This window comes from Pristiophorus japonicus, chromosome 7 (assembly GCF_044704955.1).
Source record: "Pristiophorus japonicus isolate sPriJap1 chromosome 7, sPriJap1.hap1, whole genome shotgun sequence".
In the NCBI taxonomy this organism is placed as follows: domain Eukaryota; kingdom Metazoa; phylum Chordata; class Chondrichthyes; family Pristiophoridae; genus Pristiophorus; species Pristiophorus japonicus.
Window position 1 is genome coordinate 81,149,587 of NC_091983.1, and position 18,942 is coordinate 81,168,528.

Sequence of the window (18,942 nt, forward strand, 5' to 3'; positions counted from 1 at the left end):
TCATTCATCCCATTTGTTGTCGTGGGATCTTGCTATGGGCATTGATTGCCCTGTTTGCTTACATAATAGCAAGTACACTTCAAAAATAATTCACTTGGATGGTGACAGAATACAAATACAAATTATTTCAATGATTGAATCAAATTATTTAGATTCAACATTGACAAATGGAACAGCTGGATACGTGCTTTGGAAATACTTTTTAAATGAGTTTTTAATCCATTGTTCAGAGTGATGCTGTAATACTGTGTTTTTAGTGTGTGTTAAATATAAGATGCTGTGGTTAATACTTCAAATGCACAGCACAAATTTTGTTTTCTTTTGCAGCCTGACTTCCCTTACAAGGATGACCTCCTTGCTTTGGACTCCAGCTGCCTTTTGCTGATAGTTCTGCTTTCCTTCACCATTATTATTACTGTTAAGGTAAGGCAGTAGCAGAGCATAATGTTTTTTTAAACTTAAACATGTATGCCTTATTTTTTGAGTAAAAGATATGTGTTCAAAACTTTTAAAAATATCCATAGTTGATTAGAGGACAAATTAAAAACTTCAAGCACAAACCTAAATCTCGAAAGATACCTACAGAAAAAACACTTCTATTAAATGCGTACTTCAAATAAAAAATGGCCCATGTAATTAACTAACGCAGCCATTTTATTGACTGTTCCAGCCTTAATTATTAGTTATGGGACTCATTCTATAAATGTACTGTCGTACTCTGTAATATTCAAAAAAAAGTGCAACTCATGATACAATATCCCACCAATTAAATATGGCATCATATCTTTCAAAATAAACATTTTCAAAGAGGTCCTGTTTTTGGCTCAAATCTCTAACACTTAAACATGAGTCTTTCTACATTGTGGCTGAGCTGCTGGTCAGTTTTCTTCCTCATTAATTGTGTTTAACTCTGGGCTTTTTTTTCTCAGCCAGTTAGAAATATTTTACTCTTCTTTCATATTGCATAACTTGTCTCTCCAATTTCCCCCGTGATCATGTTTGGCTATGTCATTATTCCTCACCCATCTCACTAATATATATATTTAAGATTTAAAAGAAAATCACATTGTTTAAAAAAAACACGAACAAAGGAAATTGTAGAATTACCATAAACTTGGATCCAACAACTTTTTCTCACTCCAAAAAAAAATCTCACTCTGGTAGACTCTCGGTACAACATTCTAATTTTCTCTCTGATCTTTCTCCTTTTCTTCCCCCACCCATACCAGTATCTTTAGCTAAAGGGACGTGAGAATCTTTTTATGGGCCCAAAATTCAATAATCCCTAATGTGATATCTGACATGTAAAAGTCCATTTCTCAACATACTCCTGACTTTTATTTCATCAGTGTTGTGACCCAGGACAAGAGTTGGAGGAAAATTGAGATACCTTCTTGTTGATTGGGAGGGTGATGAGCCTGCAGGAGGAGGAGAAAAACTCCTGCTGTGGGGAAGGTGCCTATTTCTGCCCCTGCTTGGATGGGAGGGGATAGTTGCTGTGGTAACTTATTAATCAACATCATAAATGGTGCCTTCTCTGACTGGCTGTGAGCAGTTCCATGATCCAATAGTACAGTAAAGCATGACTGATTTTGACATCCTCCTCTTTTCTCTTCCCCCACCCCCTGCCGTTCACTCCATTTGCCATCCAAAGTCCTTAAGTTAATGTCTTATTGTAACCAATGTTCTAATTACTATAGCTTTGACCATTTATTGCCTGGCCAACCACAATTCACTAACGTTATTGAAACCAGATATGCTACTTTATAAAAGCAAACAAAAATCCATTTCGCTGTATTATGTCTTATTTAGTGTTTAGGTTATTATAGATTTAGAAATGCCTTTGTAAATATATCTAGATTTTGCTGCATTCAATAAAACTGCAGCTAATGAGCAAGTACATACAGTTTTGTTCTGTTTTACAGGCTTACTTCATCAACTGTGTTTGGAATTGCTACAAGTACATCAACAATAGGAACGCACCTGAGATAGCTGTGTATCCAGCATTTGAAACACCTATACAGGTATGCAAATTGTGGGTGTAACATCTTCACTTTATTTTCCCCTTTTTTTTCTCCAATTTTACTCACTCTCCTCTTCTCCCATTGTGGTGAATGGCTTCTTGGTAATGTATGGTTTTAGTCAGGGGCCAAGGAGGCAGGCAACCTCGTACATCACCCATTAGGCAATTATTCATAAGCCTGGGCAGGCTGTTGGATTATAGAATAAACTGGTGCCTGTTGCCAGGGTTTTTTTTTCTCTCTTCCCTTTCCCTAGGGACATTGAAGATAATTGCAGTGACACTATAGATATATTTGCTGTGTTACACTGAGCCACACAGCTTAAAAACCTCAAATTCAATCCCTGGGTTGTACTGATTTTGAACATCCCAGCTGAGGTGCAATGCAGATGAGGCAGTTGGCTTCAATGTCTGGGTTGGGGAAAAATCAGTTTCCACTTCTGATCACTATTCAAGTACTTTTGCTTTGAAGTGCATACCTGTAGATTCTGCGTTAGGCGTTTATTGGGCTCGTCTTTAATAGTTCTCGCAATGGATTTGAGGTTAGGTTTTGAAATGAAGCATGACATGATGGGATGCTACTACCTCAAACTGTACCTTCGCTTGAGACACTGCCTTTGGGATTAGAGAATAAATGAAAAGGGCAAATACTTAGGCATGCTTATTCTCATCATCATCATAGGCAGTCCCTCTGAATCGAGGAAGACTTGCTTCCACTCTTAAAAATGAGTCCTTAGGTGGCTGAACAGTCCAATACAAGGACCACAGTCCCTGTCACAGGTGGGACAGATAGTCGTTGATGGAAAGGGTGGGTGGGACAGGTTTGCTGCACGCTCTTTCCGCTGCCTGTGCTTGATTTCTGCATACTCTCGGCGATGAGACTCGAGGTACTCAGCGCCCTCCTGGATGCACTTCCTCCACTTAGGGCGGTCTTTGGCTAGGGACACCCAAGTGTCAGTGGGGATGTTGCACTTTATCAGAGGCTTTCAGGGTGTCCCTGTAACGTTTCCTCTGCCCACCTTTGGCTCGTTTGCCGTGAAGGAGTTCCAAGTAGAGCGCTTGCTTTAAGTTATACGATGAAGTACAAAAACACTCATCCACTGATTTATTTTTCATCCCTGGGATGTGGCATTTCAGGCAGGGTGGCATCTACTACCAATTCCTAATTGCCATTGAGAAGGTGATGGTGGGCCGTCTTGAATCACTGCAGTCTGTGTGGTGAAGGTGCTCCCACAATGCTGCTGGGTAGGGAGTTCTAAGATTTTGAGCCAGTGACAATGACTTAAGTGCTGGAACTGTATAAAGCTTTGGCATTGATTAAAATGCATCAATACAACAGAGTTGTGAATGCAGGGTGAGATAACTGGTCCATAGTGGAGGATAATTTTTTGGGAGGGTATTTAAAAAGTATTTTAATAAAATGGAATGAAAAATTATGCTATAATGAGCATTTTTAGAAATGTATTTGGGTAGGTTAGTTTATGTGGATGAGAACCCTTGACTGTTGAAGTACTGTTTGTCTCTGACATCAAGTCATTAATTCTATTTTCTCCAGCTTAACAGTAGTAAAACATGCCATCCTATTCAGTTCCTGATCAACATCCACAAAAAACTATACACTGGGTGTTGAGTCCATCCTTCTTGGCAACTTGCATATGCTAGAACTAATGGTGTGCATCTTCCAATGTCCTGTCTGATCCTGAGCTCCACTTCAAAACCCACATCCAATCCATCCTTTTCACATGGCATATCTACATCTCTACAGAACCTTCATCCACCCTTTCATGTTCTCCAGGCCTAAATTCTTCAATGTTCTGCATGCCGATCTATGAAACGTCACCTCGCATAAGCTCGAACACGTACAGAACTCTACACCATGAAACCTGCCCCCCACCCTACATTACCTCCCCCATTGCGTGGACTTTAAAGTCTTCGTCCTAGTTTTCAAATCTTCCAAGTTCTCCCTACCTCTACATCTCTTCTAGCTCTGGTCTACTGAGTGTTCTACCCTCTCCTCCTATACATTGATTGATTGTCTTTCAGCCAGGATATCCCTGCACTCCAGAATTTACTTCCTAAACCCTTCATGTTTTCTACTTCTCTCCTCATCTTCACAAGACTCTACTTCATTGTCTTCTTCTGGACACATGCGATAATAGTAACCAGCCTTCTGGCTTGGATCTCCTTTTTTTGTTTTTCTTTCCCACCCAATAATATGCCTTGGGAAGTTTCATTATGGCAAGCTGTTACATAAACTAACATTTTAGTTGGGTGTGTGTAAATGGAGACAATTATAACGAGTAGATTTTTAATCAAATTTAATTCATCTAATAATTGGATTACTAATTGAAGCACCATAGTATGAAGCACCATGTTCAAACAAGAGTTCAGCAAATAATTCCGTTTCAGTATATAAGGGGCAGAGCACTCGGCAAAATCATTAAAGCTCATGGGCAACAACTATCTGAAGCTCTCCAGGTATTCTCTGCAGATTATTTGGGTAGATACTGAATGTTGGAGTGCTGCTCTTGAGATAATGCTGTGGTCATGATCTTGGAACAGGTCTTAATTCCTCACAGCAACACTTTATTTTTATAAAGAGGATGTGCTCTGACTTGGAAGTAGTCAAATCCACTAGCCTTCAGTACAGACTCCAGGTACAAAGGATGAGTTTGTCTGCTGCCTCCAAACAGGATTGCGAAATGTCTTCATTTGGGTGGATATAGACTTTGTAGAGCAATGATTCTGAGCGAGTATAGCATGATGTCTAGAAGATTCCCTTTTGAGTTTTTTGTCGTCTTCACTTGTTTAACCCAACACAGATCAAATGTGATTATCAAGCCATGGAATAGAATGTTTAACAAAGGTGTTAGAATTAAAGTGGAAGTAGCTAGCTGACATAATGGCTAATCTTTGTCGACTGAGTTATTAATGTAATCTGCTCAATAGTGAAGATGTATCACTTCTATGTGGCTGTAATGATTGTGCACCACTTGACTTTCAGATGATTCATTGACTCTACAATAGGTTCTATCAATAAAATTTTAATGAGTGCCTCACTAAAACATGTTTTTTGGCCTGTGATTTGTTTTCAACCATAACACTGAAAATATAACACGACAGTAGTCTTGCCCCAAAATAGAGGCATCTTGTAAAATTGCTTGCCATTAATTAATTGTAATTTTTGTAGCTTGCCCTTGTCTTCATCCATCTGGTCTTTTTAAAATAAAAGTCGAATTGTATCTTTGACTAGTTGCATTGGCTTCTGTGATCATTCTAGACCAGGTTCAATAGCTAGTGTGGCAGCTAATTTATCATTGAAGTGTTCCTGGTGATTCCAAATTTATTATGGCATGTTCAAAATTAAAAATTTAGCTGAATTTAATGGAAAGCTTTATTGTCCCCAATTTTTGGGAAGAATTCCAGTGCAGTGCTGTAGTGAGCATTTATTTTGATAGTTTGAATTAACTGCTAAATCTGTCTGGTTTAAACAGTACTGGCTTTCTTCTTTGTTCCCAAGTCAAACATGAATGGTCAAAATTCATTGTCTAAAAGGCTATTTTCCAACCAACTGATAAGTCTTAAGAATGAAATGTTTACTCTAGGAAAAGCTCTGCTGAATAGAAATATTGACAGGCAACTACAGGAGTACCACACATGGACAAGTGAAGTTCTTTATGACATTTATACGGGTTACATTTTCTGTTTTTTGTCCTGAGTGTTGTTAAATGCTATGTTTTCTATGAGTGGCATAACAACTAGTAGCTTTTTTTATTATACTGTTTTCAAAAACAATTAAAAGGATATTGTGGATACATATTGCAATACTTTGGCACTTGTGGAGGTGGACTCTCGTGCTTTTTCTTGGTACACCACAGCTTGTATCTGAAATCTGCTATCTGGCTAATTAACTAGAGTAAGACCTTTGAACATGTATCTATCTACTTGTACTGGCTTTCATTGATATGACTAAATTGCATTTATATTTTTAGATCTATATTCCTTGAGATGGTATAGCTCCAGTATTTAATTGTGCTTTGACATTTTTTTTAGTATGTGCTGCCAACTTATGAAATGGCTGTGAAGATGCCGGAGAAGGAGCCCCCACCTCCTTACATGCCTGCTTGAACACAATGTAAATCAGTAACAAAATGAGCATTTTTCTCAACAAATTCAAGCCTGGTTACCTTGCATTTAAACTTTGAAACTTTGTAAGAGGTATTCTGTATTTGTGTAAACTTTTGAATATCTAGAAAATTATATTTTGTATGTAAACACATGATTGAAACTAAAATCCTTGAATATGGACATGTTTTTTAATCTATTTCTTGTTACTTAACTGGGTGAATATTTTTGATCCTTTTGCGCCAGACTGAGATTTTTTTATTTGAATTGCTTTTCATTCAAAATTATCTGGGTGCATTTGTATTTTTATATCTTCCTCATAACATCACATGGAGAGTAGAATGACTCTGGGAATAAATTCTGGACAAAACTGGTCACTAATTTGAAATTTGACCATTTGAAGTAGATGAGCAGTTAAAGCACTTGTTGGAATACAGTGTAGAACTTGAAGTTGAAATATACAATACTTAGTTTCTACCACTAGAGGTTTCAAATGAGCTATCATTAAATCTTAGTGCAACCTCCTGAGGCAGAAATCATGTACAACACTAGTTTTCCACTGGTCCATCCAACTTTGCACTTATTTTTTCTGCAGGCTGTAGACTTCAAACTGTTTGAACCTTCAATTCAGACTGGTGAATTATGTGTCCATTGGCGATATGGAAATGTACTGTTGGATGTATGGATCAAATGTATTTGTGCACTTCCTTCTGTTAATTTGTATTAAGATTCCTTTCAGTTTAGTCTCTTTTTAGGTGAGGGAGAGGAAATTGTAATGCTTAAACAAAATGTTCCTGTTTTCTGCATTGTATAATTGATACAAGTGTAAACAGTTTCATTTTATGGATTGTATGATTGCTTTATTTGTCATTTTTATCTAAAAATTTCATTAATAAATGTTTCAATTTATAATGCAGTTAATTACTCTTTAAACTGATAGATAACCTGCTTGATTAAAAGAACTGTTGGCATTGCCTTTCCATATACAACTGTACAACTGTAGTCCTTACTACTAGGGGGATCAAGGGGTATGGCGAGAAAGCAGGAATGGGGTACTGAAGTTGCGTGTTCAGCCATGAACTCATTGAATGGCGGTGCAGGCTCGAAGGGCCAAATGGCCTACTCCTGCACCTATTTTCTATGTTTTACCCATGTGCAGATTGAGGTGGAATTAAACTTGTCTGTGGTTAGTTATTACAAAAAGATATAAAAAGTACTAGTCTTAAGCTGATCCATCTCCAGTAGAAAGGCAAAGGCATTGGGTCTGCAAGTAGCTATTTATTTACAAAACTGACTGAAGTTTATCTATAGATTGTATCAATGGTAGAATCATTTACCATCCTTATCAAAGGGAAATCCTTTTTTAAACAAAAAATTGTACCATGCTTCTCAGTTGTTCATCTGCATTTAGGTGTACAACAACTTGCATTTATATTGCATATTCAACGTAGTAGAATGTCCCAAGGTCCTTCATAGGAGTGTAATAAGACAAAAACTGATGCTCATTCGGACAGGTAACAAAACATTGGTCAAAGAGGAAGGTTTTAAGCTCTGCCTTAAAGGAGGAGAGAGAGAGGTTTGGGAAGGGAGTTCCAGAGCTTGGGGCCTAGATAGCTGAAGGCACAGCAGTCAGTGGTGGGACAAAGGAAGTAGGGAATGTACAAGAGGACAGTGTTGGAGGAGCCCAGAGATCTAGGAGGGTTATAGGCCTGGAGAAAGTTAGAGATGGGGAAGAACGAGGACATAGAGGAATTTGAACAAAAGTATGAACATTTTAAAATTGAGGTGTTGGTGGATTGGAAGTCAGTGTAGATCACCGAGCACAGGGGTGATGAGTGAATGGGACTTGGTGTGAGTTCAAATATGAGCAGCAGAGTTTTGGATGAGCTCAAATTTATGGAGGAGGGAGAATACGTAATTATGTTCTCGCCACATTCTCAGTTCTTTCTCTTGCCACTTGGCAGCAATCATAGCTGTTTTAATAAACTAGAAAAAGCTCAGGTTCTGCAAATCCATTGATTTTTCATGTTGCATCACCATTCAGGTTGAAAGTTCTGTATATTTTCTCGTTCCTCCAGCACTGCCTGATGGGATGAAAATCTCCTTTGTGCTGGCTTTGAGAACTGGAAGTATCTGCCAGCTGACTTGTGTGAAATGAGATCTGGGTAGTTTCATAAGAACATAAGAAATAGCAGGAGTAGGCCAGTTGGCCCCTTGAGCCTGCTCTGCTATTTAATAAGATCATGGCTGATCTGATCTTGGGCTCAGCTCCACTTCCCTGTTTGCTCCCCATAATCCTTTATTCCCTTATCGCTCAAAAAACTGTCTATCTCCATCTTAAATATATTCAATGAGCCAGCCTCCACAGCTCTCTGGGGCAGAGAATTCCACAGATTTACGACCCTCAGAGAATGGGCAACCCCTTATTCTTAAACTATACCCCCTAGTTCTACATTTCCCCATGAGGGGAAACATCCTCTCATTGTCGAGCCCACTCAGAATCTTATACATTTCAATAAGATCACCTCATTCTTCTAAACTCCAATGAATATAGGCCAAACCTGCTCAGCCTTTCTTCATAAGTCAACCCCTTCATCTCAGGAATCAACCTAGTGAACCTTCTCTGAACTGCCTCCAATGCAAATATATCCTTAAATAAGGAGAGCAAAACTGAACGCTGTACTCCAGATGTGGCCTCACCAATACCCTGTACAGTTGTAGCAGGACTTCCCTGCTTTTATACTCGATCCTCTTTTTGCAATACAGGCCAACGTTCCATTTGCCTTCCTGATTGCTTGCTGTACCTGCATACTAACTTTTTGTAAGTCATGCACAAGGACCCCTAGGTCCCTCTAATGCAGCATTTTGTAATTTCTCTCCATTTAAATAATTTGCTTTTTTATTTTTCCTGTCAGTGGATAATCTCTCACTTTCCCACATTATACTCTCTGCCAAATGTTTGCCCACTTGCTTAGCCTGTCTATATCCCTTTGCAGATTTTTTGTGTCCTCGCAACTTGCTTTCCCACCCATCTTTGTATCATCAGCAAACTTGGCTACATTACACTCGGCCCCTTCATCCAAGTCATTCATATAGATTGTAAATAGTTGAGGCCCCAGCACCGATCCCTGTGGCACCCCACTAGTTACTGTTTGCCAACCGGAAAGTTACCCATTTATCCCGACTCGTTTTCTGTTGGCCAATCAGCTATCCATGCTAATATATTACCCCCAACCTGTCAGTTTTTATCTTGTGTAGTAACCTTTTATGTGGTACCTTATCGAATGCCTTCTGGAAATCCAAATACACCACTGGTTCCCCCTTATCCACCCTGCTTGTTATATCCTCAAAGAACTCCAGCAAATTTGTCAAACATGATTTCCCTTTCATAAAACCAGGCTGACTGCTTGACTGTATTATGCTTTTGCAAATATCCTGCTACTGCTTCCTTGATAATGGACTCCAGCATTTTCTCAACGACACATGTTAGGTTAACTGATCTATAGTTTCCTGCTTTCTGTCTGCTTCCTTTTTAAAATAGGGGTGTTACATTTGCAGTTTTCCAATCCGCTAGGATTTCTCCAGAATCCTGGGGATTTTGGTAGATTACAACCGATGCATCCACTATCTCTGCAGCCACTTCTTTTAAGACCCTAGGATGCAAGCCATCAGGTCCAGGGGATATGTCCACCTTTAGTCCCATTATTCTACCGAGTACTTTTTTTGTAGTGATTGTTTTAAGTTCCCCCCTCCCTATAGTCCCTTGTTTATCCATTATTGGAATGTTTTTAGTGTCTTCTACCATGAAGATCGATCCAAAATATTTGTTCAAAGTCTTCGCCATTTCCCTGTTCCCCATTATCATTCTGCAATCTCATTCTTTAAAGAACCTGTTATGTTCAGAATAAATTCACAGGACAATATTGCAAGCTCAAACTGTTGTGACCTTGGTTTCTTCATTCACACTCCAGAATGAGGAAGCAGCATAGTGAATCACCTTTTATACCTGCTTGCCCCAGGGTGCACAGGTGACCCTAGGGTCTCCCACAGGTGTGCCCCCTAGCGACAAGTCTTCCATTTGGGTAAGGTCTAGATACATAACATCACTCCCTCCAAAAGTCTTATTGTACAAGTTACTTGCAAGTTGAGGCGGTCTGGCGCCCTGCGCCCCCGGGTCGATCGCCTGGGTTGAAATCCTGACATGGTGAGTTCATCCTCGTGGTTGATGGCGAAGTTGATCGTGTTAGTGTGTCGCTGGGGGCCAGGTCCTTTCACAGTGGTTCCTGGTTATCTGTCGTCCGCAGTTTGGTCTTGTCCAACTGCTTTACTCATTAGCCCGGTACATAATTTCACAATTAAATGTTCCGTTTTCATCACATATGCTTCATTCCCCCCCTTGGCTAATGCGGTGCTAGCGGCCCACCTGGGGCCCTGAACATGGTCTACATCACTTAAACTGATGTCGCGTGGAAGGGCCGTGCAATTATGGTGCATTTTCTGCTGTTGGCATGTGGAAGGCTCGGTTCTGAGTGATTGCGTAGCACCCAGGATAGCCGGGTCTGTAGGGAGTCTACCGTGACACGCATTGTGCTAGGTTTAGTGATTTGGGCGCTGACATTGAGGTCTGGCAAGGAGGTCTAGTGGCGGGAGGTCTAGTGGACCTTGGGCCGTAGTATGGGGCCCCCGGACCATCGATTGTGTGTAGCCGCCCTGCCTTGCTTTGCAACGCTGGGAAAGGGTCTATCGTCTATGCGGCTGATAGGTTGCCACATTCCGTCAAGCAGTTCACCGTTGGCAGGCGGTGATAACATGGGATCAAGGCTGGTCCAGGTCCTAAGCTGGGGGGCCGTTATGATTGACCTCTTGCTTTCTAGCACTTCCACAACCGCTAGTGGGTCTGCAGGCTGTGCCTTTTCCATCCCAGGGGTGGGCAACAAGGCCAACTGAGGGCGTAGGTGCCGCTCTCTGTGCCTGGCCCGTGGCGGATCATGTTACAGTGCATAGACAGTGTTGGACATTCTCGAAACAACGCATCGATAATGGTGCCTCTGCTCTCCCAAGCTTGTGAGATGAGCAGCTTGTCTGACTCGAGCACACATTGGGACACTCTTTGGTACGTCTCTTTAGTCCCGTGAACACAGGCTGCTGCTTTGTTTAACTTATTTGATACATGTTCAATCGTTTGGGGCTCGCCCACTACTTTTGATTGCTGCACAACACGCCCGACCCCGTGCAGTAACATCTCACTTGCTACAAGTACTTTGTCAGATATATATATGACCGGTTGGTGTTTGCCCGCTACTTTGGTTTGTTGTAAGGTACACCCAACCCCATACAATGGTACATCATTGGCCGCGAAGGACCGCTCGCAAGGGCTACATAGTGCACATAATTTATTTGAGTGTAGTGGGTTCCTGGCCTTCACCGCAGCCACCCTTTACCTTTGTCCAAAACCCAGTCGTTTTCCTTGCTGGGCGACACATTCCTCCGTTCCGTTGCGGTGACCTTCCGTGGTCTGGGCGTCCTCTCGTCCGTGTCTGTGATGCCGCTTGCTGTGATCTTCCTCCTCAGGTATTTTGCCTCTGGTGTCGGAAAGACGCATTCGGATCATTTCGGCCACTCCGCACGGTCGACCTGGAACCTCTTCCATCGTCGCGAAAGGGTCGTCAGCTTCGGGTGGTGGATATTATGCCTGTACCGCTGCTCGGTTGAGCTTTACCTCCTCATGGTTGTGATGAGCGGCCTGTGCCTTGGGGATCTGCACTATGATGCCTGGTTTAGCTGGAAGTGGGGCTTTGCTCGGCATTTGAGAAAGGGAGGCCTCGTTCGCCGGAGAAGGTACACAGAGGTCTTCCCAGTTCCATCGGATCTTCATCCACCTCCTGCCAAGCAGCGTTGGCCCATCACCTGAAACAATCCACAGTGGTAAATCGTGCATTGCTCTCTCATGGAATACTCTTATGTCCGCACTACCAATAACTCCTTGGTGTAGGTGCGCAGCTTTGCCTGAATCAGGATCAGCTCAGGTCGCTATGCTTCGTCGCTCCACAGCCTCTCGAAAACCTTCTGGCTCATAACTGATTCACTCGCCCCCGTGTCTAGTTCCATGGAGACTGGAGTGCCATTAAGTTCAACTTTTAACATTATCAGAGGGCTTTTGATGGTGAAAGTGTGTATCCCATATACTTCCTCTTCATCCTCAGGTTCAGTTGCCTCTCCTGCTCGTTCATCGTGATCCTCGCTGGATCGGCCATCTTCTCCTGACTGCCACATGGTGAGTCAGAGATCGTTTGCACATTCGCTGGAGGTGCCCCATTGTTCTACAGCCCTTGCATACATAGGGCTTGAATCTGCATTGATGAGCTCTATGGCTGCTCCCGCAGCACCAACATGATGCTAATAGATATACATTCATGTCCCACAGTGGACTCTGAGTCACTCTAAGCCTAGGTCTGGCCTCTACAATCGGGTGGGCCCTGCCCTGTGCCGTTCTGCCTACTGCAAACATTATTTTGTGCACGGTGCTTGCTGGTGAGCTCCGATTCTGTGAAGATATCTGTTTCGTGGATATATTGGCTTGGGCTACCATGATGGCCTTGCTCAGATCTGGGGATTTTGCAGACAGCAGTTAGCGAAGGATGACCTTGTGGCCAATTCCAAGCACGAAAAAGTCCCGCAATATTTCCCCCAAGGATCCTGCAAAGTCGCACTGCCCCGCAAGGCATCTTAGGTCGGCGACAAAACTCGCCACGTTCTGGCCCTCGGAGTGACGATGTGTATAAAAGCCTTACCTAGCTACCAGGATGCTCTCCTTTGGCTTGAAATGTTCTTTAGCCAGCGTACACAGCTCTGCATAAGATTTGGCTGTTACTTTAACTGGTGCCAGCAAATTTTTAAGGAGGCCATATACCGATGACCCACATACGGTGAGGAGAATTGCCCTGTGCTTGGTCGCCGTCTCAGCCTTGTCCAATTCGTTGGCCACAAAGTGCTGGTTGAGGCACTTGTTTTGGATCAATAATAATAGACTCAGGTTCGGGATCTGGATGAATGTTAAATAAGAGACAAGACAAATGAAGTAAAGAATAAAACACCATTTACTGAGAGAAAAGAAACAATAATACAGTTGACGAAGAAAAGAGAAGTATGATAAGATGCAACAACGCTCACGGCCTTCCGTCCGTCGGGAACTCCACAGCGACGGCTGGTCTGGAACATTGGGGGTCCCGGCACCGCTCGCGAATCACAGTCCAAGGTGAAGTTCAAAGAGCTATGGGACAGTGCTGTACCTTTATACTATCAAATAAACATACTATTGAACAAAACATGGGTGCATGTGGCTTATGGCCAACTCCTAATCTGTAAGGCCCCAGGTGCTTGTCCACAAAGCATGAGACCGCGAGTCGCGGACCGTCTCATAACAAGCTGGTGTGCGTCTCAAGGTTGCTTTCCCTCTCTCTCTCTAGCAACAACATCCACGAGGCATGAAGCAGAGACACACTGTGAATGACTAAATATCATAATTAACCCTATGTGATTAACCCTATACAATACAGCGCTCCACAAAGGCTTCCCAATCATCACCTTCAACATATCTCTCAAGAATACCAAAGGCAGCCATTACTGCGTGAAAGTTTTTGATCCATTACTCATCGCCAATTTGTTATGTTCAGAATAAATTCACAGGACTACATCGCAAGCTCAAACTGTTGTGACCTTGGTCTCTTTATTCAGACTCCAGAGTGAAGAAGCAGCATGGTGAATCACCTTTTATACCTGCTTGCCCCAGGATGCATAGGTGACCCTAGGGTCTCCCACAGGTGTGCCCCCTAGTGGCAAGTCTTACATTTGGGTAAGGTCGACATACATACACAACAGAACCAATGTTTACTTTAGCTACTCTTTTTATATACCTGTAGAAGCTCTTACTATCCATTTTTATATTTCTTGCTAGTTTACTCTCAAGCTCTACCTTTCCTCTATAATTCTTTTAGTCATCCTTTGCTGGTTTTTTAAAAATTCCCAATCCTCTGGCCTTCCTCTAATCTTGGCCACTTTGTATGCCATTGTTTTCAATTTGATACCATCCTATATTTGTCATGGATGGTTATCCCTTCTCTTAAAGTCTTTCCTTCTCACTGGAATATATTTTTGTTGAGAGATATGAAATATCTCCTTAAATGTCTGCCACTGCATAACAACCGCCTTACACTTTAATCTATGTTCCCAGTCCACTTTAGCCAACTCTGCCTTCATACCTTGTAATCACCTTTATTTAAGATCAGGACACTGGTTTGAGATCCAAATTTCTCACACTCCAACTGAATTTGGAATTCAACCATGCTATGATCACTCTTTCCTAGAGGATCCTTTATTACAAGATCATTTATTAATCCTGTCTCATTACACAGTGCCAGATCCAGGATAGCCTGCTCCCTGGTTAGTTCTGCAATGTACTGTTCAAATATACCATCCCGGATATACTCTGTGACCTCTTCCTCAAGACTACCTTGGCCAATTTGATTTGTCCAATCAATATAAAGATTAGAATCACCCATGATTATTGCCGTACCTTTCTTACAAGCCTCCATTATTTCTTGATTTATACTCCGTCCAACAGTGTAGCTGCTGTAGAGGGCCTATAGACTACGCCCACTAGTGACATCTTTTCCTTATTATTTCTTATCTCCACCCACACAGATTCTACATCTTGATTCTGAGCCAATATAATTTCTCACTCATCATTCATCATCATAGGTGGTCCCTCGAACAACAGTGACTTGCTTCCACATGGGTTCACAGATCTTTCAATGGAGGGCCTGATATTCCAGTCCTGAACTCCAATTGAAGGAGTGGAAGATGCCAGTGTGTACATTTTTTAACGTGTGGTGACCGTTGCATAATCAGCCACCACATGGGCTTGACAGAACTAGGCATTTATCCAGTGGCAAGCATTAACCAGGATGACTGGAGACCTGCTCTGCTGCACGGACCTAGTGCGCACACATATCGCAGTGTGGACTGGTCCGTGCTGGCCTTGGGCCTTTGGCTCGTCTGGGCCCCGTACCCTCATTTGCCGCACCTACGCCACGATCACTCGCTGCTCCTCCGCCACAAACATTTGCCCCACCTCTGCCACAACCTCTCACCGCTCCTCCGTCATGATCTCTCGCCGCTACTCCACCACAAACATTTGCCGCACACCGCCACATTTCTCACTACTGCACTGATATCATTCTTTATTAACAGAGCTACCCCACCTCCTTTACCTTTCTGTCTATCTCTCTGAAATGTCAAATACCCCTGTGTATTCAGTTCCCAGTCTTGGTCACCTTGCAACCACGTCTCTGCAATGGCTATCAGATCATACCCATTTATATCTATTTGTGCTTTCAACTCATCTGTCTTGTTATGAATGCTGCGTGCATTCAGATAAAGAGCTTTTAATTTTGCCTTTTTACCATTTTTCCCTGCTTTGACCCCATTTTCTGAAACACTCTTATTTTTATACATTTTGTCCCTTCCTGTCACACTCTGGTTACCACTTCCTCTACCGCTACCCTGGTCTATTGCCTTCTCCTTGCTCTTTGACTTTTTAAATTTCCGCTCACCCGAACCTTCCCCACACCACTGCCCCCACCGCCCCCACTATTTAGTTTAAAGCCCTCTCTACAGCCCTAGTTATTCGATTCGCCAGGACACTAGTCCCAGCATGGTTCAAGTGAAGCCCATCCCAATGGAACAGCTCCCTGTTACTCCAGTACTGGTGACAGTGCCCCATGAATCAAAACCCATTTCTTCCATACCAGTCTTTGAGCCACGTGTTCATCTCTCTGATCTTATTTACCCTATGCAAATTTGCTCGTGCTCATGTAGTAATTCAAAGATTATTACTGTTGTATATGTGGACTTGTATTTACTCTATACAGCCACCAAAGGGCTCATCCCCATAATCCCTTGGGAGCACAGGTATTTAAGGAGGCCTCATAGGTTGGAGAGGCACTCTGGAGACCTGCAATAAAAGACTAAGGTCACACTTTACTTTGAGCTCACAGTGTTCAGTCTGACTCTTTCACCATATGTAATAACTGGCGGCGAGATACAGATGGCGAACCCAAAGATGCAGAGAACAGTGGGCATCCTGGAGAAATTCTCGGAGGGAGATGATTGGGAAACTTTTGTGGAGCGACTTGACCAAGACTTCGTAGCCAACCAGCTAGATGGGGAATAGAGCGCTGCCAAACGAAGGGTGATTCTTCTCACCGTCTGTGGGGCACCAACGTATAGCCTCATGAAGAATCTGCTCACTCCAGCGAAACCCACGGAGAAATCGTACGACGATTTGTGCACACTGGTCCGAGAGCATTTGAACCCGAAGGAAAGCGTTCTGATGGCGAGGTACCGGTTCTACACTTACAAAAGGTCTGAAGGCCAGGAAGTGGCGAGTTATGTCGCTGAGCTAAGACGCCTTGCAGGACATTGCGAATTTGAAGGACATTTGGAGCACATACTCAGAGACTTTTTCGTACTTGGCATTGGCCACGAAACCATACTTCGCAAACTTTTGACTGTAGAGACCCCAACCTTGAGTAAGGCCATAGCGATAGTCCAGGCATTCATTGCCACCAGTGACAATATGAAGCAAATCTTTCAGCGCACAAGTGCTGCTACAAGTACTGTGAACAAAGTGATGTTGTTTTCGAATCGTAATGTACAGGGCAGGTCACACATACCTGCAGTTACATGTCTGCAGATGTCTCAGAGTCCACCATCAAGGGTGATGAATGCAAGGCCATTAACACCTTGTTGGCGCCGCGGGGGTGATTATCGTTTCCATTCATGCCAATTCACAGGGTATGTTTTCAAGGGTTGTGGAACAATGGGACACCTCCAACGTATGTGCAGGCGAGCTGCAAATCCTGTTAAACCTGCAAACTACCACGTTGCAGAGGAGGACAGATCCACGGAGGATCACGACGAACCAGAGCCTCAGACCAAGGAGGCAGAGGTACATGGAGTGCACACATTCACCACGAATTGTCTCCCGATAATGCTGAATGTTGAACTAAATGGACTCCCAGTGTCAATGGAGCTGGACATGGGCGCGGGCCAGTCCATCATGGGCAAAACGACTTTCGAAAGGTTGTGGTGCAACAAGGCCTCAAGGCCAGTCTGAACTCCAGTTCACATGAAACTAAGAACTTACACAAAAGAACTGATTCCTGTAATTGGCAGTGCTACCGTAAAGGTCTCATACGATGGAGTGGTGCACAAGTTACCACTCTGGGTGGTACCAGGCGATGGTCCCACGCTGCTCGGCAGGAGCTGGCTGGGAAAGATACACTGGAACTGGGACGACGTCCGAGCGCTATCGCCCGCTGACGGCACCTCATGTGCCCAGGTCTTATACAAATTTCCTTTGTTGTTCGAACCAGGCATCGTGAAATTCCAAGGAGCAAAAGTGCAGATCCACCTAATTCCGGGGGCGTGACCCATCCATCACAAGGCGAGAGCAGTACCTTACATGATCAGAGAAAGGGTAAAGATCGAGCTAGACCGGCTGCAAAAAGAGGGCATCATTTCACCGATCGAGTTCAACAAGTGGGCCAGTCCTATCGTTCCAGTCCTCAAGGGCAATGGCACCATCAGAATCTGTGGCGATTACAAAGTAACTATCAATCGTTTCTCCCTGCAGGACCAATATCCACTACCAAAGGCCAACTACCTCTTTGCAACGCTGGCAGGAGGAAAGACGTTCACGAAGCTGGATCTGACTTCAGCCTACATGACGCAGGAACTGGAGGAATCATCGAAGGCCCTCACCTGCATCAACACGCACAAAGGTCTTTTTGTTTATAACAGATGCCCGTTTGGAATCCGATCAGCGGCGCCAATATTCCAGAGAAACATGGAAAGCTTACTGAAGTCGGTCCCGCACACCGTGGTCTTCCAGGATGAATCTTGGTCACAGGTCGGAACACAGTCAAGCACCTGCAAAACCTGGAGGAGGTTCTTAGTCGACTCAACCATGTGGGGCTCACGTTAAAACGCTCAAAATGCGTTTTCCTGGCGCCTGAAGTGGAGTTCTTGGGAAGGAGGATTGCGGTGGATGGCATCAGGCCCACCAACGCGGAGATGGAGGCAATCGAGAACACACCGAGGCCACAGAACGTGACGGAGCTGCGGTCGTTTCTGGGACTTCTGAACTACTTTGGTAACTTCTTACCGGGTCTTAGCACACTGTTAGAACCACTACATGTTTTACTATGAAAAGGGGATGAATGGGTTTGGGGCAAAAGCCAAGAAAATGCCTTTGTAAAAGCGAGAAAATTGTTATGCTCAAACAAATTGCTTGTGTCGTATGATCCATTTAAGCATTTGGTACTAGCATGTGATGTGTCGTCATATGGCTTCGAAGGTGTATTGCAACAAGCTAATGATTTTGGGAAACTGCAACCGGTTGCTTATGCATCCAGGAGTCTGTCTAAGGCTGAGAGAGCCTATAGCATGATTGAGAAAGAAGCATTAGCATGTGTCTATGAGGTAAAGAAAATGCATCAATACCTGTTTGGGCGAAAATTGGAAACTGACCATAAGCCACTTATATCCGTTTTCCGAGAGCAAGGGGATAAATACCAACGCATCGGCCCACATCCAGAGATGGGCGCTCACGTTGTCCCCATACAACTATGCCATCCGCCACAGGCCAGGCACAGAAAACTGTGCCGATGCTCTCAGTAGGCTGCCAATGCCCACCACGAGGGTGGAAATGGCGCAGCCTGCAGATCTAGCCATGG

The 18,942-nt window shown here is 43.3% G+C and overlaps 1 protein-coding gene across 2 annotated transcripts in view; it reads left to right on the top strand.

The window, feature by feature from the left end:
• laptm4a (lysosomal protein transmembrane 4 alpha) overlaps positions 1-18,942 on the top strand; it is a 40,956-nt gene that overhangs the window by 16,028 nt on the left and 5,986 nt on the right. The window contains exons 5-7 of one of the 2 annotated variants that reach the window (XM_070885103.1): positions 328-423; positions 1,926-2,024; positions 6,074-7,057. In XM_070885103.1, coding sequence (XP_070741204.1) covers positions 328-423; positions 1,926-2,024; positions 6,074-6,148 — 270 coding nt within the window. In that variant the 3' untranslated portion in view covers positions 6,149-7,057. Of the gene's footprint in view, positions 1-327; positions 424-1,925; positions 2,025-6,073; positions 7,058-18,942 lie in introns of those variants that run through there. The other variant, XM_070885102.1, reaches the window with a different exon arrangement.